General features: G+C 37.9%; 1 protein-coding gene across 1 annotated transcript in view; it reads right to left on the reverse strand.

Annotated features, from left to right (window-relative positions):
* The window catches only part of man1a2 (mannosidase, alpha, class 1A, member 2), a 154113-nt gene that overhangs the window by 19502 nt on the left and 109677 nt on the right, over positions 1-24934 (reverse strand). The window contains exons 5-7 of the mRNA XM_038272044.1: positions 16744-16838; positions 12919-13042; positions 11587-11680 (exon numbers count right to left, since the gene is read on the reverse strand). Coding sequence (XP_038127972.1) covers positions 11587-11680; positions 12919-13042; positions 16744-16838 — 313 coding nt within the window. The remainder of the gene's footprint in view (positions 1-11586; positions 11681-12918; positions 13043-16743; positions 16839-24934) is intronic.

A 24934-nucleotide genomic window follows, 5' to 3' on the forward strand; every position in this document is an offset into this window, starting at 1 on the left:
CCAACACAATGCTAATGAAATATGCAACAATCTTAAAATGTTCCAATTTTACTGAAGTAACAAGTAGTATCTAAATACAAACTATCTACATCAAATAACAGCAAGCTAAAAAATAAAGAAAATAAAAATGCAGCTGTGTCAAAATTTGTATCAAGCTCAAAGATAGAAAAAATTAAAGTGCCACTCTGCAATCTGTTAATAAAAGAAAAGAAGTGAAATCCATCTGGCAAGACAGTTCTATTTATCCCTGCATTAGTGGCTGCAATGAGCCTGTTTCGCATTGCACAGTTTCTCAAAACGGGGTTGCAGGCTTGATACTGCCACTCTCAAGTCATGCTCAATGTTCAGCTGAGATCTGTATTTTGTTTTCATTGAAGCAACAGCTGAAAAGCCCATCTCACAGAGATATGATGTGGCAAAGGGAAGAAGAATGCACACAGCTCTCTGCCCGATGAGTGGATACTCCCTCTCCACTCCAAACCAGAATTCACTAAGAGTCTGAGCATTAAACCTGAGCTTCAGGGTGGAGTCAGACGTCATTTCAATAAACTGGTCCTCCTCAGCAGACCTAAAATCAGCAGGTGCTGCAGACAGAATAGGAAAAAATAGACTTACTTTATTTTTCATTGCATAATAAACTAATAAAATATTTCAAATTCAGTTATTTATGATCAACCTGCGCCGTCAATCCCGGCGCATGTGCGCTTTATTTGCAGTCTGGACGCTAAAGTTAAACATGCTGTGTCTCTGCTCTGACTGCAGCGCTGAGAGGGACTCCTGCGATAGCGGGGGAGAACGGGGTGGGGACAGAGGAGGCGCCCCACGGCAGCACCTGCCGCTGGAGGACAAGAAAAGGAACGATACGTGCTTTCACGTAAGAGTCTCCAAAAGTCGCTAGATTTGTCGCTAGTCGCTTTTTTGAAAAAGAGTCGCTGAAGGGGTCTGAAATATAGCGACAAAGTCGCTGAGTTGGCAACACTGGGGCGCGAAAGTTTATTCCGTTACAAATAATATGCCGACGTCACGTCAATCATTATTTTGGCACTTCAGTTCCAGGTGAAATGTTTCTCATATCTAATGTTCTTTTAATTAGACTGCATGTAGGCTAGTAATGATTACTTTGTGGGTTTGATTGGTCTAAAAAGCGGCAACATACAGCTATAAGGACAGTTTGCTCTCACACGTTCTACATTTATAGTCACACACACACACACACCGGAACTTGGCGCGCCCCACCTGTCACGTCTCAATTCCCCACCAGTGGGTCGCGCCACACACTTTGAGAACCGCGGCCCTAAGCACACAGCTAAAATAACAAAGGAGTGGCTTTGGGACAACTGACCATTCTTTACTAGCCCAGCCACAGCCCTTAATTAACCCCAAATGAGCGTTTTTAGAAAGATTTGAAAATATATAGAAATGCAGATGCAAATGCAGCTTGTTGCATCTTTCCCAAGAAGATCATGGCTGTACTAATCCAAACGTTGCTATTATTCATACAGAGCTAAGTGTCTAAATATGAGTGTACATTGAAAAGAAATCTGATCTTTTTACATTTTAGCAAATGGCTGCAATCAAACAAAGACTGCAAAATGTCAAGGTTTCTGAATACTTTATGTTCCCACTGTAGACCTTTTAAATTATGAGATGCAAGCAGCGGGTGGGAGAATCCTCGTACAAAGTTTCTGCAAAGTACTAAATTAAGTTCTAAACTGCAAAATTCTATCCAGAGCATCTCAACATAACAGGCTGTTATGCTGTGGAAAGTAAACATTTATGTTCTTGTTTGCACATGTGCATAAAAAGTAAGAGCTATAAAACATATTATTTTTACTGTTAGACATATCGGCTTGACCACCAACGAGACCGCCTGCCTCACACACACTCCCACCGGCAGACTGAGAGCAACCTTTGACGGACTTTCAACTGGATGGTCTATAAAGCTGAAACTGAAAATGCCAGCTGCAGCTTGTGTAACTACAAAAAATGTCTAAGATCTGTCATTTCTACAGGTTTTTTTCCTAAGTAATACTTACTGTATAAATAATTACTTTTTCTCTGTACTTTTAGATTGCTTAAATTACATTTGAAGAGAACTGCTATAAAAATTAAAGATGTCTAAAGCTTTGAAAATGGGAAATTTGCACTTGTCCCCACTACACTTATTTGATTTGGAATAAGGCAGGAACATTACTAAATGTGCATAGTAGTAAAAACTTTCTAATTATCTTTTTTTGTTGATACCAAAAAATCTAATACAGGTGATAGATAAAGTGAATATATAAAGAAACAATGAAATGTGAGGAGGTATTCCTTTAGATATCTGGAGTACTGAGGGTATTGTTGATATGGTGGAAGAAGACAGGAAAAATAAAATAGCACTTGAAGAATGATCTAATAAAGAAAATAAACCATCCTTGATTACATGATGGATGATAAGAGACAACTAATGAAGAGAAACAAAATAATAAAAAAGAAAAATTAGCAATACTTATTCCACACTGTCTGCCCTCTGAGCAGCTCAATAAAGGAAGAGAGGGTGCAGTGCAGTCTATCACAGGCCCACATTACTAAATGTAGAGAAAATGCAAAGCTGTGTACTTTCTGCATTGCTGGTATTTAGCATATTCAGGAAGACGGGATGTTTAAATATAAAGAAAGAGAATCAAAAAAACAGGAGTGAGCAAAGTTTGCAAAAATCCTAAAAAAGGAGAAATGGATAAGAGGAGAAGAGAATGGGGACATATTTTTACTGTTTCTCTTTAGCAAAGCTCAGTTCTCAATTCCTAAAACCAACCTGCTGTTCTGGACGAATCATCTGGGCAGAGTTTTGTTTTTTTGCCTGTTTCTAAGGGTATATATTTGAAGTAGGAGTGATTCCTATAAATGGGAAAGCAGGAAAGAGGTGGATTTTCCAGAATATTAAAGTCCAATGTGAAGTTAAAGTGTCCTAAATAAAACCAAATCAATAATAGTCTTTTTGCCACCTTAACTAGAAGAACAAATGTGTTTGTCCTTGGATAACTAATGCAAGCCTTTAATGAAAATCCTGAATTGGCCCAAACTGGCATGGCAGGTTAGAGTTTAGAAAGAAAAAAAAATAGCAGTCATTTAAAACTGGCCACAAACCTAATATACCGTATTTTCACGACCATAAGGCGCACCGTACTAAAAGGCGCAGTCTCAGTTATGTGTCCCATTTCTGTATTTAACACACACATAAGGCGCACCGGACTATAGGGCGCGTTTTTTATATACAGGTACATGTCCTCTACTACCTTTAAATACCTCTACTGCGTATTTAAAAATACAGCGGGGGCAAAACTGAGTATCACTGTGCTTTATTCATGTATTTATTAAAAAGTATTAATCAAACCTGGCAGCTGGCCGTGAGACAGACACATCGCAGATGACACAGCGCTGTGATCACTCCTAAATTAACTTAAAATCCTGAAACCTGCCGACGGAATATGTTCGCTTTTATTACCGGTATCCTGGTGCCTGCAGTTAAAATTATTTAGATGAAAAACACCTGCCATCCACCGCGTGAACCCGGAGGCTGCCCAGCCTAGAGGCTGCTGATGAAAGGATTTCTCCTGTCGGCGCACCGCTGGTATGTGGGGGTCTGAGCGCCTCCGACAGAAATAGATAATCTGGATGAACTGACTGCAATTATTAAGTTTTCAGGTGGACTTTCTCACTTAAAAACATATTAAAACTACTTAATTCCCACTGATCACAGCAAATATAGCTGCAAGATTTAGATTATTTAGATGAAAAAACACCTGCCAGCAGCCGCGGTGAAGAGGAGGAGACCCGGCCAGAGGCTGCTGTTGAATTAAGTTTTCAGGTAGAAAAATAGAGCGGGAGCAAAACTGAGTATGATTGTGCTTTATTCATGTATTTATTACAAAGTATTAATCAAACCCATCAAAGTCATCATCCTCTGTTTCTGAATAAAACAGCTGCGCTAAATCAGACATGCCTTACTTTGAACGGCCGCTTCACACTGATGTCGAGCGGTTGAAGCTCCTTTGTCAGACCCCCCGGGATAACGGCGAGCACAGTATCCATTTGATTCACCTTTTTTTTCACATCGGCTGTGAGATGGGCACGCAGCGATGGTGATGCGTGGAAAAAACCACCTGGTCTCCTCACATACACCTGCCTTTCATCATCTTGAACTGTAAAGTGCCTTGAGATGACATGTGTTGTGAATTTGGCGCTATATAAATAAACTGAATTGAATTGAATCTCCTCATCCATCCAGCCTTTTCCATTTGCGTTAATATCATATGTCATCAAAGCGCTGTGTCTGTCTCGCTGTCAGCTCCCAGATCAGCTTCTCTGATTGGTTGATGCGGCGCGTCCAGCAGCAAAACTTCAATTTTTCCATCTCGAGCAGCAGCAGCGCGTTGGCAGATGCTTAAACGCTCCTGCTGCTCAAAACGCGCTGCAGGACCTTTTGCTGCACCTATACGCGCGTCAACCATTGACTTGGCATGTAAACTCGCTGCTTCTGCTGCACCTGCTGGGTCCGGTTCACACCGATGTCGAGCGGTTGAACAGCGAGCACAGGGTTAATTTGTTTCCCCATGTTTTTCACATCAGCTGTGAGATGGGCACGCATGGAGTTACATATTAACAGCGATGGTGATGAGTGGAAAAAAAACACCTGGTCTCCTTACATTCAGCCACTCTTTCATCATCTCCTCAATGAGGTGGTCTCAAAAGTCGCAGTTACAACACACATAGGGCGCAACGCACCAAAGGGCGCACCGCACATTTTGAGGGAAAAAAAAGACGTTTAAGTGCGCCTTATAGTCGTGAAAATACGGTAAGCAAAGTGCTGGTTTAAAGAAAATCTGAGACAGAGGAAAGCATATACTTATAGTAATTTTATTTAAATTACACTCCATTTAGTTATTCAATTGCACAAAAAAGATCTGTTTTAATAAAAAAATAAATGAATAAAAGAAAGAAAAAGAGTCATGGGAGACAGAAGGATAGCTTTCTTAGCAACAATCTGGGATTGTTTAATAAAATCATAGGTTGATCACCAGGCTCTAAATAAACAGACGAACTGGAAACGACCTTGCCAACATCCTACTGCTGGAGTTAATTAGTTAAAGAAAAAAATGGCACGTTTCACTGAGCGTAAATTGTTATTCTTATCAGGAAATAAAACCAGGAGCTTTCTGATAGAGCAGTTTGAGTACAGCTACAGAGGACTCCATGTTGATTGGTGTTTTGTTCTGATTAGAGCAATGGACACCAAGTCTGCCCAGTCTACAAAACACTACCTAAACAGTCCTGTTGGACTTTAAATGCCAGCAGTGAGGTATTGCTTAAACATGCTTCATTTAGAGTGTTAAAAAAAAAGCCAACACCCAAAGACCCTGCAAAATGCTTTAAACAGTTTCATAACTGGATTTAACAACTGGATCTTCAACATTTAGAGGTGAAAGTAAAAAAACAAACGAATAAAAACAGACAAATCACTGCTCACAGCAGTTTCAAACATCTTTAGAAACACCATGTAGCTGACGGTAACAGTTAACAGCCTCTATGCAGAGGTTGTGAGGTATTGGTAAAAATATTGTAAGCCCTGTTCCTGCAGCTGCTCCCAAACAAAACTCAGGAAAAAACGTGGAAACAAGCCAATGATCTTTCACTGTCCTCTGCACGGCATTATTGTCTCCTCTTTCAACCTGGTGTGGTCATCAGAGATCTGCGCAGTGAAGCACATTGCCCACTAGGGGTGGGAAATATGGCTTAAAAATCTAATCTCAGATTTTTTCCTACCAAATCCCATTGATTCATTGCTTTTTTCTCATTTTAGTGTTATCATAAAATTAAATACATTCCATTGTAAAACTAGTTCTGATTTTAATCATATTAATTTAAAGGGCAGCAAAATTTAAGCTGTGAAATATGATTGTAGGTCATGTTAATCTGTTATGGGTACACCTCTAAGAGCAAAGGGTGATGAAATGATGTTGCTATGAGCTGTGAAAGCGGAAGCATATTGGGCTGCTAGCAGTGCGAACAACAAAGGACTGAGCACACAGCCTTGAGGCACCCAGTATCAACTATGAAGATGCTGCTAAAGTTTTTTCCACTGCAAATAACTGTGGTCTTGCACTCATTGTTTTCAGGACCAAGACCAAAATGATATTATTTAGGGGCAAGAACAAGAATTTCTAAACAAGTCTTTGAGGGAACAATGGTAAAAAAGTAGGGGTGCATCGATCCGTAGGATCAGCTTGGATTTACTTATTTTTGAGAGACTATGTTCTGTTGGTTGATACCTAAATGCCAATGTCTATGCTCTAAATCTTCCATTTATGATGAGAACTCTACTTCTGGTACAGTTAAGGACAGTTTGTATTGTTACAAGGAGCAAAAAAAGCTTTTTGCAGATTTTTTTAAATATGAGAGTGGAACATAAGAGGCGTAAGGTGACCACTAACGCCTTTTAATGATTATTGATCGGTCAGAAAGCTGAAATGGGTGCCCCCTATTTCTAATACTGAGCTACAACAATACTGTTTTGCTCTAGTAACATCTCTTTTACTACAAACAGCAAAGTATTGAATGTGTCGAACAAGCAAAGTGATCCTGTGTGGGTGTCTCTGGATTCAAGCCAATGGCTGATCCAAAGTCCATCCTCATAGTCTTCTTCTACAAGATCATTAAAGACACTTGTGTCCAAACTATATTGACAATGACTTATTTGATTTGTTTTGAATTATTTATTGTTTTATTTGTGGTTCAATTCAGCCAAACTTTGTAACAAAACATTTCTAAGGGCTGTATTACATTTACTATTTGGGAGGACTTCTGAAGGAATTTATTTAAAGTAATCAGAGAGGTTTGTAGTTGTGGTATAGCAGCATACAGTAGCAGTAGTTGTAGGATAGTAGTAAAATTAATGGTGAAAAGGTTTAAGGTATTAGTGTGGTGTTTGAATAAGATGTCTTCAGGGTTCAACTTTCAGTTGAAACAAATGCCTGTTCCTCAGTTATTTCTGTCAGTTAAAATTGTGGGTATTTTGACATTGTAGATGATACAAAGTAAACTTTGTATATCCAATCTGAAAAGAAGAAGTTACAAAGTGCTTCACATAAAAATACATCTGAGAAACCAGCTTTGGATTTAAAGTATTTAGCTGTTTGCAAGTGTCAACATTTACCCTTGAGGCCCAGGGCTGATTACGGCTGCATTTTCATCTAAGGAACAAAATAAAAGCTTTGATTTTTGTTTTTAAGACTTTGCAAAGCATCATCCAGCTACATACACCCACTTAAAATATGCTTCTGGGAAAAGTGTGGTCGTTTGATGGCGCATGATTACTGATCAGCTCAATTAGAAGTAATCATTTGATGTTTTGCTAAAATCCTGCATCATTAAAGGACCTTTAGAAATTATCTTGATGCTCTCAGGCGATTAAAAAAGATTGAGGGAACAATGAGAAAAAGGAGTTTCGCTTCTTTCACAGACATGCATGTAGTAAATGTAAACAGAATTGTACTGTGACTTCCTGACAAACAGTACATAACTACCTGCCTTGTTTAACGCAGCTCGCCAGCTAACTCCAATCCATTAATGAACTCATCCATCCACCAATCAATCTGCATTTATAAGCAACTCCGTCCAAATGCCATACCACCCATCCGATCACTAAATCAACTCTTTGTGCTTTCATTTGAAGAGACCCATGAGCGCCAAAAACTTATTTTGGACAAAATGTAAAATAACAAAAGACTTTTTTTTTCCAAGCAAAGATGTTTGATTAAAATTTTTTATTTAAAACTAACTTGGCCAATGTGTGAATTTCAATAATATTTAATGCATCACAGTTGTCACAGTTACCTACAGCCTACATATACATACAGAGTATTTAATTTAGAAAAACATGAATCCTCTATTTCTTATCTACAGTAAGGAGGAAAAAATATAGGATCATAAATGCTCCATCAAAAATTAATCCACTGAACTCAGTTTGACATTTGACTCCCAATAGGAGTCAAAAGTGGCGGAGGGACATGGTGAGTGGGGAGTGGTAGCCTAGATGATAGGGAATTGCGCTTAGCTCCTATAGGCTCTCAGTTCAGGCCCCACTCCCACAGACTACCACTCTGGGTCCCTGAGTAAGAACCTTAACCCCACACTGCTCTCCGTTGGGCGCACAATGGCAGCCCACTGCTCCTGTCAAATGCAGAGGTGAATTTCTCCAGTGTGAAATTGATAAAGTTCAATTCTTTATCAATAGACTTATAATGTTCATAATTATATCCTCTCATTATTATTGTTAGTATCAATATAATACGATGGTTTAAAACATTTTAAAAAGGTTAAAAAAAAAAAAAAAAAAGTTGCACAACATCATCAGGGCAAAGCTGGTGGCAAACCGCCCATGTCCAATTTTTATTACACTTATTGAGGAAATTGGGACTGACTAAACACAATTCTGTTATCTATTTATAGCCTCTATTATTACTGAGATAAAAAAACGCTCCATAGATGTATAATTAGAGCAAGGGGACAGATTTTACTTTACTGTTTATAATCCAGCTGTAATTATGTTTTTACCACCCACATTCCTAAAGGACTAAACCCGAGTCTCATAACAACAACTATCTATGTTAGGACGACACAAAGCTCAACAAATACTGTGAAGCTTTCTGTGTTGGCTGCATTTACACACAAAATACACACAGCAACGGCGCACATATGGAAGACATGCAGCAAAAAGCTGACTGTCACTGGTTTTGAACAAATGGAAATATTTAAATCATATTTGAATATAATCTAGAGAAGTGTTTGGTGTGTAAATGCTGCGTTTGCAGTAAGCTAAACAGATGTAATGTTTTGCTGAGGAAGGTGAAGTGTGGCAGAAAACAATGGAGCACCAATAAGCCAACATGTCTTAATGTTTTTAAATGTGATATAGTTAAAGTAGGTTTTGTGGAAAAAGTATCAGCTTATGCATGAAAATGTTCAATCATGACTGTTTGTTACAAAGCATTGAATAAAGCTTTCATATGCACCACTGAAGAACTGATCTTTAAGACAGCACCAAGTTTATAACTAGTTTGAGGGACAGCGTTGGCCTTGAAAGCCAATTTCCATACAGTCAGCTACTGTTGTTCTCAGCTGCAGGCCGAGAAAAATAATATTCTCCCTCTGGCTTCAGGATGCTTGTCATGATAAGAGAGGCTCTGGTACAAGGGAGTTAGGCTGGTCTAGGTGTGTATTGTGAGAAACAGACTAGTGAGTTTACACAGTGTATCTCTAAAAAGATGACATGACTTAGAATGCTTCAGACTGCTTCCGAACATTTTGGAGGGACAGAGGTAGTTTTTTGTCCAGTCTAATGGATATTTGCATTTCCGAAATAATGTCATTAATTGATTCTCTAACTCCTGTGAATTCTTCTCTTACTTTCAACCAAATGAATCCTGGGGAGGTGATGTAGGAGCAGAACCTCCTGATATTTCCCCTTAAAAGTTTAAAATGGCCTTAGCCGTCATTAGGCGCTACATTCACTAATATGATAAGCTAATATGCAAATGATACCAATAGTAGCTATCATCAACCAAAATGTCACCATTTATTGTATTGAAATTGGCTAATACTAGCTAATAAGCTATATGAATCATAATAATGTGCTAATTGTAGCAAGAATGCCAACACAAACCAATGAATACAGCTAGCATTAACTAATATGCAAAGCCTTATATTGTAATTGGCTGATGTTAGCTTATAAGCTATATCTTTCTTTTAATCTAAAACAAAGTCACTTAGCATGTTAGCTAACAATGAGAAGATAAGCAGCCATAATACTGAGGTTAGCTTGGTTAGTTGGGTGTTCATATTGAGCCATTTGCATCAATTGATAGATATGTATAATGTAGAGTCTTTTATTTTGTAGAGACCCCGGAGTCTTCATTTGAAAGTCTAGCAGGGTTATGTGTTAAGTAAAGAGTCAGAATATCGATATAAAGAGTACGTTTTTTGGCGACAATAATAACAATAGGTGCCTCCATGCATTGCTAGGGCAGGCCCCAATAATACATAAACATAGATATAAAGAGTGTTTTTTGGCAACAATAGAAGGCATTCTATGCTCCTTGCATTTCTATGGAAGACACCAATAATAAATAAACATAGATATAAAGAGTCTTTTTTTTTGTGACAATAATAATAGGTGCCTCCATGCATTGCACGGAGCATAGAATGCATTGCTATGGCAGACACCAATAACAGTTAACAGTTTTAGCCTATGAAAAGCTCTATATATCTGCACTACTCCAAAATCCAATCAAAAAATTTTTGCTTTTTCAAAGAAACAGATGTCTGTACAGTAAGTCTTTGAATCTGTCATATCATCTGCAGGTAGCACAATGTGCTAACTGTATTCTATCATGTATCAGCCTTTTAAAGATTCACATACTCTCACTAGCATTTCCCTAAAAAAAGAACATTTAAAATTAGTGTTGCGCCGATGCCATTTTTTGGCCCCGATAACGATACCCGATACCTTGCTGTGCAGTATCGGCCGATACCATAATAATGTAAAATAATTGCCATCATGGCTTTGTCAAGCTTCTGCCTATCTTTGTTAAGCGGGAAAAAATCTAATACAAAGTGAATCCAGTAGAACTTTTTATTGCCTACCAGGAGTGGGTGACAGTAGTTGAATAAACTTATGGCTCTCAAAATGGTATCGGTGCCCTATTGGTTGGTACTCGCCGATACCGATACCACCATTTTAGGGCAGTATCGGGGCCCCGTCCGATACTGGTATCGGTGCAACACTATTTAAAATCAAACAGTTGAAAAAAAATATATATATTTTTTCAACTGAATCATTTCTTATTAATTTCTGTATCGGCCCTCAGCTTTGTTTTTAACATTTAATAAGATACTAGTTTATTACACTTAGTTTATGCTGAATCATTCAGAGTAGCACTTAGTGGGCAACAAAAAAGAAAGTGGTGGTAAAATGTTTACTATACTTCGATACAAAATATAAAACCTTGTACCGTTTCTTTTTTACTTTCAACATTCAATCAATCACTGCTCCATGTTTCTATTAGACATTTACATTAAATGACAACTAGTCCTTCAACAGTGGGCCTAATACAGAAAATAAAAACCTATGGGTTTACTTGGTTCGATATTAATTGTAATTTAAAAATCCATTCAACGTAAGCCCCAAACTGCTTTAGCAAGAAATAAATGTTTTAGTGGAAAGCCTCTGTGTCACTTCCTAATAACATTTCCCAGAGAGCTAATCATTTCCCTCGGCAAACTGCCAAATGAAATCAATCTAGCCACAAAGCAAACTCTTCTTCTTCAGTCTTCTGCTTGATTCAATTTGTGCTCATTAACAAAGATCCATTTTACTTTTTGTGGTGTTAATCTCCATCTTAATATCCTTCCGGATTTAAAAGTGTTTAAACCTCATGAAAACAGCTTCCCCCTGCCAGTTTCCTCGGACATCAAGTCGTCCAGAAAGGTCATCAAACAGAACTAAGAATTGGATCTACGTCAGACATGTTCTGGTAATGTGCTTACGTTGGCCCCAGCGGCCTGTGCGAGGGTTCAAATAGTTTGGGTAGAGCCCGTTGGGTCGGTCCATCTTTGCTAGCAGCTTCCGGATGTGCATCACCTGAAACAAAGAAGGCAGAAGAGTTTTAAACTGCAATAAAATACAGATATAAGACATTAACTGAACTAATGGGGAGCTCTGTCAGAATTAGCAGACTTTAGTGGTTTCAAGTCTCTGAACCTTCATTAATATTCCTTAGGATGAGCTGCAGCTTCCCCATGTTTTTGATTACATTAACAATGCAGCAGTCCAGTCTGGCATCAGAACAAGTTAGGAAGGAGATGCTCAAGGTTTCTTAGGTGGTAACAGGAGGTCTTGAAAAGTTCTTAGATGTCTTTTGTTGTTAGGATAATTATCATTGAAGATGTTTGAGTTTATTACACCTTGGTTTTGGCTGCCTGTTGCGTCAGAACTGATGTTTTAATCTAATTAAGACGGTTCCTGTATTTGGACATACAGTTATAATCTTCATTCTGAACGTGGAAAAGATTTGGAAATGGAATAAGAGCGGTGTCCTTCACTAAGAACGAAGTGTAATATTTTAATAAGGCTGGAGCCTTGGATGTCTAATCATCTGCTTACGTGTTTGATGCAATTATGTGATGATGTGGCAGACTGGAGATGTATAAAATGCCTTTTTAACTGTTAATCAGGGCCACTTCCTGAGAGGTGAGCAGCTGCCTGATGTACATTCTAAGCAATTTCTCTGATCTGAGTAAGATTATAATTTCTATCAGATTCTGTTGTCATGTCTCCTGGTTATTTAATATAAGTTATGAAGTGTTATTTAAAGAGTTTGTCCCGAGTGATCTCTTTTCAGGGAAAAGAACCGGAGAGATGGAGCATCAAGGTGCAGACACAGAGCCTAGCTTTAACATGTACCTCAAAGTTAATGTGATGTTTATCTATTTATTATCTTATATTAAAATTAAATTCAGATACAATCTCATTTTCAAGAAAGAGCCTGTTTTAAAAGACATACAACATGTTAAAAACACACTACAGTCATAACTCCTTAAATGACCAATTGACAGAACAAACAATTAGGTAAAAGTCAGTAGAAATGTTTTCGTCTCTTCAGTTCATTTAACCTTTTTAGCTTCAGGTCCTGCTATAAAGCAGTTATCAAAATAAAACTGCCAATGATTTGCAGTTTAGTCATCAGTAGCCTCTGAATGAATGTTCTATACCCTTCTACTCTCTCCTCACCTAAACGACACACTGAGGAGATGCAGTGAAACACCTGATTCTACATTGAAATACACAGTCATTTTAAACATATCAGGGAACAGCGGTACCTTCTGGTAGTAAACAGGGTTTCCTGTCAGGTAGGTGAGATGAACAAACTCCATGTGGAGCGTCCCAAATTCAGCCAGGATGCTGCTTCCTGCCGACGCCCAACCCCAGTTACGCCCAACACCACTGGAGAGGAAGAAAAGGATATGTTAGGATTCTGGTAAATAGAACTTTTTGCTGGATTTTGATCTTATTTTTTAAGTTTAAACAGATGTGTGTATGATTTTGAGATCTACTGTGTATATATATATATATATATATATATATATATATATATATATATATATATATATATATATATATATATATATATATATATATACTGGGTATAGTGGAGGATGTTCTTTTTCTGGGTGGATCATTAAATTAGATGGTCCTCCTATGTTCTATGTCCTTATCTTTTTTTTTTTTTTTCCACAAGTGGAGAGGGCGGGTCTTTTTTAAAAATTCGAGAAAATTTTCCACTATACCTTCAAGTTTATCTTCTCCAGAAAATGTCTAAATAATAATATATTGAAAAACAATCTGTATTATAGAAGAAAATCTGTGCAATCCATTTCTTTATGTCTTTTCTGCTGTAGAAGAATCTTTCCGTGAAGAAAACTTTCCACCTTCCTCAGTGCTTGTGTGTATGAAGTGAATTTTGTTCCATTATTGTTGCAAGTAAAAAAGACACTTTTTAAATTTTAGTTAGAAAAAAAGTTATCCAAGATAAAGACATTTAAAAAAAAAAAATTATTTGAGAGTAACTGTCATTTTTCCTGATTGCTTTTTTTTGTTACATTTTTACATTTTACAAGTTAGATTCTTTAAATATTTTTTTCTTCAAATGTGTTTTTAGAGATTTTTTCCCCCTTTTTTCAGATAGAACTCTAATCCTTCACATATAATTTTACAAAACAAATTCTCTTTGCTTCTGAGGTGGTGAGCTTTCATCCGATGTGAGAACTGAAAGCTTTTTTCTACACTGTGTGCAAAATTATTAGACAAATGAGTATTTCGACCACATCATCCCTTTCATACATGTTTTCCTACTCTAAGCTGTATAGGCCTGAAAACCAACTATCAATTAAGTAAATCAGGTGGCGTGCATCTCTGTAAATAGAAGGGGTGTGGCCTAATGACATCAACACCCTATATAAGGTTTATTTAATTATTAGGCAACTTCCTTTCCTTTGACAAAATGGGTCAGAAAAGAGATTTGACAGACTCTGAAAAGTCAAAAATTGTCAGATGTCTTTCAGAGGGGTGCAGCAGTTTGGAAATTTCCAAGCTTTTGAAGTGGGATCATTGCACAATCAAGCAGTTCATGGCAAATAGCCAACAGGGGCGCAAGAAGGGTGTTGAAAAAAGAAGATGCAAAATAACTCCCCATGAATTGAGAAGGATCAAGCGTGAATCTAACAGGGAGCCATTAGCCACCAGTTGTGCCATATTTCAGAGCTGCAACATGTCTGGAGTGCAGAGAAGCACAAGGTGCTCAATACTCAGGGACCTGGCCAAGGTAAGGACAGCCTTTGAACAAGACACACAAGACAAAACGTCAAGATTGGGCCAAGAAATATCTGAAGACTGATTTCTCCTAGGTGTTTTGGTCTGATGAAATGAGAGTGAGCCTTGATGGGCCAGATGGATGGATGGGCATGAGGCTGGATCAATAAAGGGCAGCAACTTCCTTATTGACTCAGACGCCAGCAAGGTGGAGGTGGGGTGCTGGTATGGGCTGGTATCATCAAAGATGAGCTTGTGGGAGTTTTTCGGGTTGATGATAGAGTCAAGATCAACTCCCAGACCTACTGCCAGTTTGTGGAAGACACCTGCTTCAAACAGTGGTACAAGAAGAAGTCCCCATCATTCAAGAAAAACATGATATTCATGCAGGAAAAAATGCTCCATCACACGCATCAAAAATACACCACAGCGTGGCTGGCCAGAAAAAGTCCAAAAGGGGAAAAAATAATGACATGACCCCCTTGTTCACCTGCTCTGAACCCCATGGAGAACCTGCGGTCCTTCATGAAATGTGAGATCTACAGGAAGGGAAAACAGTCCACCTCTCTGAACAGTGTCTGGGAGGCTGTGGTGGCTGCTGCACGCAATGTGGATCACAAACAGATCAAGACACTGACAGAATCTATGGATGGAAGGCTTTTGAGCGTCATGGTGAAGAAAGGTAGCTATATTGGTTACTGATCGTAAATGTTTATTTTTTAATTTCGAGTTGTTATATTGGTTTACCTGGTCAAGATGGGTATATATCTGTTTTTTATTACGCTGCCTAATAATTCTGCACAGTAATATTTACCTGAACACAGAGATATCCTCATGAAGTGGTCCAAAAAAAAAAAAAAAAAAAACACATCATCTTCCAAAAATATGAAACTTTGATATTAAGGAGTCTTTTGGGTTGATTGAGAACACAATTGGGGCCCAATAATAAAAATAATCCTCAAAAATACAACTTGCCAAATAATTCTGCACAGTGTGTATTGGTCTGCATGGATGTTAGCCTCATGTGTGCATCAGATGCTAATGTTTGTATCTAGAAAATGTGAACAGTGAAACTCAAATTATAAGAATGCAATTTGTAAAACTCAGTCTTAAAAAAGTAAAAACAGAAGAGAAACAATTTATTGATTTAAAAACAACAATGCAACAATAATGGAACAGAATTCACTCCATATGTGCGTAAAACTATTTTTTGTTGAATTCTTTACATCATTTTCAGCCTGTAGCTCCAAGTCCTGTATTTTTACCATTATCTGCTATTAGCGCTGCCTCTCTGACTGAGCATCATCTCAAGGAAAACAAATCCCTTCTCCTGCACTACAGAAGCTTGGTGCTTGGCAACAAACCATCCATTAGCTCTTTGAAGCCTTTTTTAATGTCACAGCTCAGTATAATGCTAAATGTGATGTTATTACACACAGATATTACAATTAAATGCAAATACTTATGTGCCAAATGTTTGCTGGAATGAGAAAGACATAGAAGCAGCATAAAGAAGCAAGAAGAGCAGAACCAGTGAACCTGTGTTTCATTTTGCTCTTGATCCGGTGATGCTGTGCTGGAAGGTTGAACTAAGGTTTCATAAAGTACAATTTAACACTTTTCTGCAGCCTCTTAAAGAACACAAAGCCACTCTCTGGTATTAACAACCGCTTGTTTGAGGTGAGTATTTGTGCCCTTTGAGTAAAGTTTGCAGTTACCCACGCAGCCAGGTGAAGAGGTCTAATCAGGGAAAGCGAGCGATAAAACGCCTGTGTGGGCGGAGCGTGGATGTGCTGAAGCTTTTAGAACAGTGACTGGATAATTGCACATTACTCTAAGCGTAACTTTGCAGTCAAACACATTTTAGATCTGGATGTGAGTTCAAACAGGCATCAATTTTACAAATCTATAACCTTCATTTATTAATAAATATGGAGGTGAATAGCTGTGGTCAGAGCTGCGAAGCAGAAATACTGGTCTACTTTTTAAATCCCTGATTTGAACAGAAAAGTTTAATTGGAAAACAAGTACAAAAGTAAAAAATAAGAGCCATTAAAATGATTTTGTGATGTTCTAGTTTATAAAGCATTTTAAGCAGGTAGAAGAAATGATCACATAGCATGAATAGCTTAGCATTTCAATGATAAGCTCTAACTTGGCTGCCTCTGGGGTAAATCATCCAGAAATGTCTTTCTAAAAGAAAGAGACCAGGCTTTGTATGCAACTCTTTGAGCAGCTAAGATGACACAGAGGACCAAATGATTATAAAGTGGAAAAAATAACTAAATTTACATTTCTGTTAAGCTAAAAACAGTGATGATGCTGGTATTACGGACCTTTTAAGGTTGACCATGGCCCAGGGGATCCCGGTTGGGGTGTTGAAGGCAGGAATGAGCTTCTCAGCCAGCTGGACCGCCTTAACTTTGAACATCTGGAGAAACACAGAGGGGAAGGTAGAGATAGTTACAGTTTGTTCATCAGGATATTTTTGAAAAATTTAATGGATGTTTCAGGAAAACTAGTTGCTTAAGTATGATTATATAAACATATCATTCCTAGAATATATGAGCGGTTTGACTCAGCTTTCATTAAAAGCTTTAAGATCAGACTGTAGTGACTGAGCAAATTAAGATAAAGGACCTGTCAAATTTAGATTAGTGCCCCTTTTGAGCTTACAGGACCTTTTACTCGTATACCACAGAGGAAGTACATCTGCTGCTTGCCAATCTGCTGATATCTCATCTCCCTAAAACATTCTGGATCAGTTCTCACTGCTTAGATGCACAGAAAGCAAACAGTGATCAGGCTGAATCAGTCAAACACACATTGGTTCCGTTTTATCTAAAAGGAACAAAAATGTGGTCTTTGATAGAGGAAGCTTTAAATCCAGCGGAGGATAAAGGCAATTAAACATTAATGGATAAAACTGTTAGGTTTCCTACAATTTCCTGAATGAAAAAAATAATAATAAATTAAAAACTAATGAGTTTTAGGGTCTGATGCTTACCTACATACAAAAAAAAAATATCTTTACTATTAATATCAGATTAGGAGAAAAATTGGCTGGTCCCGCTCTGTCTGATCGATTGGTGCATCTTTAACCTTAATTTCATCTTAAATTTAAGGTTAAACATTATATCTATGTTACATTTGTTACAATGATCTCCATGAACAGAAATCTATATTGCTTAAAGTGCATTTAATCATTAAATGCTTAAACTACTGACATAAACTATTCCTGTTATTTCCCAAATAGCACAATACTTAAAGTCTTCTGGAAATTACAGGGAGGACCTGGAGGTCAAACTAGAATTAAATAGACCAAAATTGAAATGGTTGGATTAAAGTACAAACAGCATTTTGGAGTTTTTTAAACATTTTATATATGAATCAACAACGACCTCCGGGCTTTCTGAATCATGCTAATATTCTAACCTTCTAGGTTTATAAAAATAAATATAAAATGTTTTTCCACTCAGAATTACTGCAGATTTTCCATCAGAAAGTAGCAGCCAGGTTTGCTCTGGCATTTCCAACTTTAAAAGCAAAGACTGCAACAGGCTGAACCACATTCAATCAGAGCAAAGTATAGATGATCAACTACATCAAACAAAGACATGTTTGTCTAATGCCAATCCGAGCATTTCAGCACTAAAAATTCAAACTACCAACCATGGAGAGGTCATAATTTGGGTTCATTCTTTCTGTTACAGATCTGGCTACTAATAAGGCCTCAAACTGGCCAATCCGATACCTATACATACGCTCAGGTATCTGCCGATACCGGATACCAATTCAACTGCTCCTGAATGCAGACAAAACAGAAGTTATAGTCTATGGACCAGAATATTTAAAAAATAGTCAGTCACTTCATTTGATTGGGATTAAATTGATCTCAGATAATAAAGTAAAAACTTTTGCTCATATTTTTGATCAGGATCTGTTATTTAAATCCCACATCAAAGAGATTTCTAGAATTTCCTTCTTTCATCTGAGGAATATTGCAAAAATTAGAAATCTCCTCACCAGGGGTGATGCTGAGAAACTAGTCCATGCATTTGTTACTTCAAGGCTGGACTATTGTAATTCTTTACAATCAGGAAGTCCACAAACTGTAGCTAAAAGCCTCCAGCTGATCCAAAATGCTGCAGCCAAAGTTCTGATGAAAATGAAAAAGAGAGATCACATCTCTCCTATCCTGGCTTCTCTTCATTGGCTTCCTGTTAAATCCAGAATAGAATTTAAAATCCTCCTTCTCACATATAAAGCCTTAAATGGCCAAGCTCCATCTTATATCAGAGATCTGATTGTTCCTCATGTTCCTAACAGAGCACTTCGCTCTCAATCTGCAGGTTTACTAGTGGTTCCTAGAATTTCTAAAAGTAGAATGGGAGGCAGATCTTTTAGTTATCAGGCTCCTCTCCTGTGGAACCAACTACCAGTTTTAGTCCGTGAGGCAGACACCCTGTCTACTTTTAAGGCTAGGCTTAAAAGATGGCCGCTCACATTGAGCCTGGTTCTGCTGGAGGTTTCTTCCTGTTAATACAAAGTTTTTCCTCTCCACTGTCACTACATGCATGCTTAGTGTGAGGGATTGCCTTCAAGTTAATGAGTCGATGCAATCAACTGGTTTTTCATGGATAGATATATTTGAATCAATCTGAATGTATCTTCCCATGCGACTGAAGGCTATAGCCTGAATATATACACTATAAAAATGGTAACAAATTATCACAGATATTAATTTACTTTATATTATTAACAAATAAGCAGCAAGAAATAAATAACAGTTCTATAACAATACCAATCTAATACTACTGTTGAATGAATTAATCGTACACCTTGCCATGCGAGTACAGGCATTATGCTTTACATAAACATTAAAAAAAAGTTAAATTAGAACAGATATAAATCATGAGTAGCTGTTGTGTGTGCTCTTAGTGATGACGTAATCATTGTTGCAATCATAAAAATTAAAGTCACTATATCGCTGTAACTGCATTGCTGTGTAAGCTATCAACAAAAAAAGAGAAATTACTGGATTGAGATGCTGCATCAGCATCATTCACCCAATATCTGATCCAGATAACTAGTTAATATTCACACTAAATCTCAACTTTTCTTTATTATTTCCACGTTTATATGTGCTAATTGGCATAGCTGCAGTAGGCTACTTCCTGGTTCACCCCCACATACGTGCGCAATATCATCCCTTCATTTTTATTGTAAATATACATTAATGCCTTTCTTTGCCAACAAATTAAGCAACATTCCCCAGCAGGACTCTGTAATCTTTCAGAATGATTTTATATAATACCAGAGTGAGCAACTGGCATATAGTATATATCTTTTTTTAAGTCAAATAATGTGATTATATACCTTTAACGCTGTGCTCACTTCTCTAAAAGGTTCAAACGTTCAGAGAGATAGCATCACCGTATACATGTGCTGACTCCTGATGTGTGCTCATCTTCTTCATCATCATAAAACCCTTCATCTTTCCATGACCTCCTGCTTGGCTGTATCAAAGCCCTTAAAGTTTTATTGGCAGCGCTGCTGCTGGTACCATCAAGCAAAAACGACGTTCCAGCGAGCCATCGGAGTCGTCTGCCAGCCGCCTTCACAGATAAAACTGGATGGTTTATGATAATCTTCCTCCTGAGGTGATTTCCTCCAGACTCTGGCAGGAAAACAACAAGAGGCCAGCAGGGAAATGCAATAAACAAGGGAATGGAAGCGTAAAACAGGTATAGAGGGATTTGTTTAATTAGTGTCAGTGTATTCTCCTCATCTTGTTTACAATATGGGGGATTACAGTTAAAAACAGGATGGTGGTATATTTTCCTCCAAATGTTGGTACTTTTTATGTAACTTTAAGACTAAGCAAGTTGGCTTTTAACTGAATTAAGAAAATCAAACAACAAGGAGCAGGAAGATGCTTAGGATCAGATGTTTATTTTCTGTCAAATAATATATTCTGGTCTTCTAACAAATTATTAAGCAGAAATAATGAAAAAGCCTTGAGGCTGGGAGGAGAGTCGCACATCCTCATTCTGCAATCCTTATAATAGATGAATGTTATTCACGCTGAAAATCTGTTCTACCCCAACATTAACCACCCAGTCGTGAAATGTAACACAGCTACACCGTCAACAAAAACAAAAACGCTGTAGTCCTCTTTCTCCTTGACACGTCTAATCACTGCAGCAGAATCCCCTGAAGGTGTTTGTCCTGTTGACATCATATTTACCGCGGCGTGGAGACCAGATCGGGACATTAGGAGTCGGGAGATAAAAACCTTTGGGGAGGACAAGCCCAGGCAGGTCTTTGTCATTTCCTAACTTGCTCCAATCACTCTCTCCCCTCCGGGCCTGACAGTTTGACTGTCCGGCCTTTTTAAATGCATTACCGCGCTCCTAAAAATCGATCACTCTGGGATGTATTCGGAGGCACACACAGACGCATATAGATTTTAAACACACAAGCAGGAAATGGGAGAAGACTGGGCAACAATTCTTATTGGATCACAAATAAAGTACTTTAAAACAATCTGCTTAATTTGTTCTCACAGATAAAGATATGAAGTGCCGTATTTTTTGCAGTTTTAAAACCAATTTATTATCAATACTTTTTCGATTAATTATGTGAAAAGCATATTCAGTCCCGCTGTAGGTTTCAAAGCACAGAAAACAGGATTTGACTAGGACGCTCTCAAACATCTTATTATCTGTAATTCTAGTCCACTCAGATGCAGCGACGTGCTTCAGATAATCGTCCTGCTGCATTAAGCAAATGGGCTGAAGCTTGATGAGTGAATTCAAATTTTTAATGTTTTTTTTCATTCTTTAAAGGTACATAATTACATTATTTGACATTTTTTATAATCCAGTAAGTCACTCTGGTTGCATACAAAGATCTTCTCAAAGTTAATCACGTCCTGTTGGTGTATTGTTAGTTTTATGTTTTGTTGTTGCTTAATTTGTTAGTAAATTAAGTTGTTTGTGTATATATAGATATACAACAACAGAGGTAGAACACTGTGCATGAGTGCAGGAAGCAGCTAACGGCTGCCTGGGAATAAAGTATGAAGGCTGGTTTTCACAGTAGCAGGAGCTAAAGCTGCTGAGACGTTCAGTTGTGGCTGCAGGGTTGATGGACGGGAGAAAACGTCTCGGTCTCTATAGTCTAAAGGGCAAACGACATTAGAGATAGATTGATTGATTGATTGATTGGTTCTAACCGTGACGGTGTGTCCCAGTTAGAGTTTGTTATAAAAGGGGATTTTTCGTTCTCTTTGATGATTTATTAGGAGGCTCTTGCCTCCTAATAAATAAATAAATTGCTATAGATTGGTTTACTTAAAAGTACAGTAGAGGATTTTCGCACATTTTTTAAAAAGACCCGCCCTCTCCACTTTAAAAAAATGCACAACCCCGTACCCGCTCCTGAGAAGGAACACCTATTAAACACATGTGAGAACGAGCACGTAGAACGGCCTTACGTTCTACGTACTCTTAGAATTGCTATAGATTTGTTTATTTAAAGGTACAGTGGAGGATTTTCGCACATTTTTTTAAAAGACCCGCCCTCTCCACTTTTTAAAAAATCCACAAGCACAACCCTGTACTCGCTCCTGAGAGGGAACGTCTATTAAACTCGTGTAAGAGCGTGCAGGAGCCCATTTCTCCTCATGCAGTCTCTGTTTAAAAGTTGCTGTCCCCATAGTTTACTGAGCCCAAAAGTCCGCCATAAGCCCTGAATCTATCTATCACTATTTAGAGCGGGGAATTTATAGTGGACTTTATAGTAAACTCAGTTCACTGACCGTTCCAACAGATGATCCCTGCTTTTTGCTCCATTGGTCACATAACTCCTCCTCCACTATCGGGTAGCGATAGCGGGCCGTTATGAGAGCAAATCCCATAATGCTTTGTGAGGAAAGCTCTCCACGCATAGCATTCTGGGATATATTGGCCTCTTCTAATGCCTTTCTTTTCTCTTCATATACTTCGTAGACACTTTTTCCTCATACGACCCTCAGCCATTTTCAAAGAAATGCGGTGAGAAAGGTGAGCTTTAACGACTGTCTGAAACTGTAGCTCACCACAGATATACATACACCTGAAAGTGTGCATGCGCAGAAAAAAATAGCTAACGGGATGAGCATGTCGGACGGCCTTACGTAAACATATCATCAGAATGATTGACAACTAGGAGCACCACTTATTTTGATGATCCACCCGGAAAAAGAACATCCTCCACTATACCTTTAATAAATAATAACAATAATAAATTAGAATGTGTTACTGCTTTAGAGTGAGGCATTGCAGAATTTGATTCTGTAATAGTTCCTATTACCTGTGCATAAAACAGAGGGGGAAGATGACCAGTCAGATGCACATCGTCTCTTTAGACTGCAGAAAATGTTAACTTAAATTCTTGATGATCACATGTACTGTTGTTTCATTTGGTGCCGTTTTGCTTACTCAAAGTCTGTGTTGATCCGTTTTCATCCCGGCTGAAAAAGCTTCATTCATTAATCAGTATATTACAGAAAGAGCTTTGATTCATTAAAATTCAACGTTTACACCACAAGAACTGATGTTGGATGAGCTACACTGCTGTTCTTCAAATGTTACAAAGATGTTGAGAAAAGTCTGATGACGGAATAGGAAACCAAATGTACATCCTCTTTAGCGGTGTTTATTCATTTTGTTTAGGATTCTATTCATTCTTTACATCTCTTCCTTTAAGCTTGACTTAACTCTGAATTTCTTTAAACTGCGATAGGCGGAGCGCCCCACTGGGATTTCTGTGAATCATTTTTACCCTGTAATAACCAAGCTGCTCATCCTTACCAGCCTTACGTAGGGCGACTAACACGGTCTCTGGGGTAAACAGTGGGCCACCGCTGACATGTAATGAAGCCTCCTAAAAGGATTATAGGGTAAACTGTGAAATGGGCAGAATATGCGCCTGCTTGGTGGGAAGGGCCCCGGGGGCCAAGCAGTCGAGACAGGATTAAGTCACTGCGTGTTTGATCAGCGTGTGTCATTTTTCAGACTTTGTTCTGCCACTTCACCATCAGCCGATCCATTTACTCATCGTCTTACATCCATTGGCTCAGCATCGAAGCCAGGATGGAAACTCACCCCCTGTCATCGTAATAGATCCAAGAAGAAATTATTTGTTCATGTCACAACATATGAAAGCAGCAGACTAGACATTTCATTAATATCAAGAATTAGAAGAAATGGCCTGAAAAACAAGACATGACTAATAAGTAACTTTAACCTCAGTCTCATGATTCCTCATCTACTAAACCTTCACCTACTAAATGGTGAAATAATCCTCTCTTTGTTGTTACATAGTTTGTCTAAGGCAAAATTCAACATATAATAATAAACATATAATAATCATATGTATTTCTAATCAACTTTAATGACATTTTATATGCTTTTTGACACATTGTTGTTCTGTGGATGTTTGATGGTCAGTCTACTTTCAGGCATTCTTTGTTTTGAAACCAAGAACAAAAACATCATTTACGTCATTTATGTTCTTTTTGAACCAAATAAAGAAATGATTAAAAATCTTAATCCAATATCTCTATTTCTGCACTAAATTTTTTTATTTTTCTTTATTGGATGAATAGCATTTACCTTCAATCACAATAATTTTTCTGTTTTTAAACAAGTGGCCTGACCTGAAACTTCTCGCTGCCTTGCTTGTAGCATGTAGAGAGATAATTTTGTTTGTTTTTAACTGAGACGCTTTAAGCAATTTACATTTAAAAGGAGAAACTGCATTGTCTTATTTTAAGTGTATTTTAAAATCTAATTATTTTATTCTAAGAGTTAAATAAATCTCATTCCATTGGCCAATCATCTTATTAACCAACTCAAATTAAAGGTAAACACACTTAATTTAAGAAATGTTTACTTATTTCTGGATTGTTTTTGCAGCGTAGGTTTATGTGTATACTAGAGCCAGGACATGAATGTGTTAACTTTGATAAAAAGATTTAAATGTGTTCATAAATAACGCAATTAATCACATTTTTTAGATTTTTACCTACGTTCAAACCTTAAGCAGCAAGAGCAGCAAAAACGCGCATGCTGCTTCATTTTTTATGCTTTTACAAGTATAGTTCGGATGCGCAAATGAAGCATCTTTGCTGCTCTGGCTGTGCGGTGGAAAAAAAGGGTCTGATGCACATTGGGTGGAGCTACCCTATCCTTTCTTTGCCTGTAAGGATGGCAGCTATATTTGCTGTGATCAGTGGGTAAAAAGTAGCTTTAATATGTTTTTAAGTGAGAAAGTCCAGCTGAAAACTTTATTTGTGCAGTCAGTTCATCCAGATTACCATCCTGTCTTCAAATATTTCTGTTGGAGCCGGTCAGACCTCCACATACCAGTGGTGATTCAGTAGGAATCCCATTCAACAGCAGCCTGTGGCCTGGTCGTTTCTTAGCGGTTTGCCGCAGAGTCTGGAAGGCGGTTTTCATGTACCTAATTTAAACTGCA

Source organism: Cyprinodon tularosa, unplaced genomic scaffold, assembly GCF_016077235.1.
Source record: "Cyprinodon tularosa strain WSP-4 unplaced genomic scaffold, ASM1607723v1 ctg815, whole genome shotgun sequence".
NCBI classification, from domain to species: domain Eukaryota; kingdom Metazoa; phylum Chordata; class Actinopteri; order Cyprinodontiformes; family Cyprinodontidae; genus Cyprinodon; species Cyprinodon tularosa.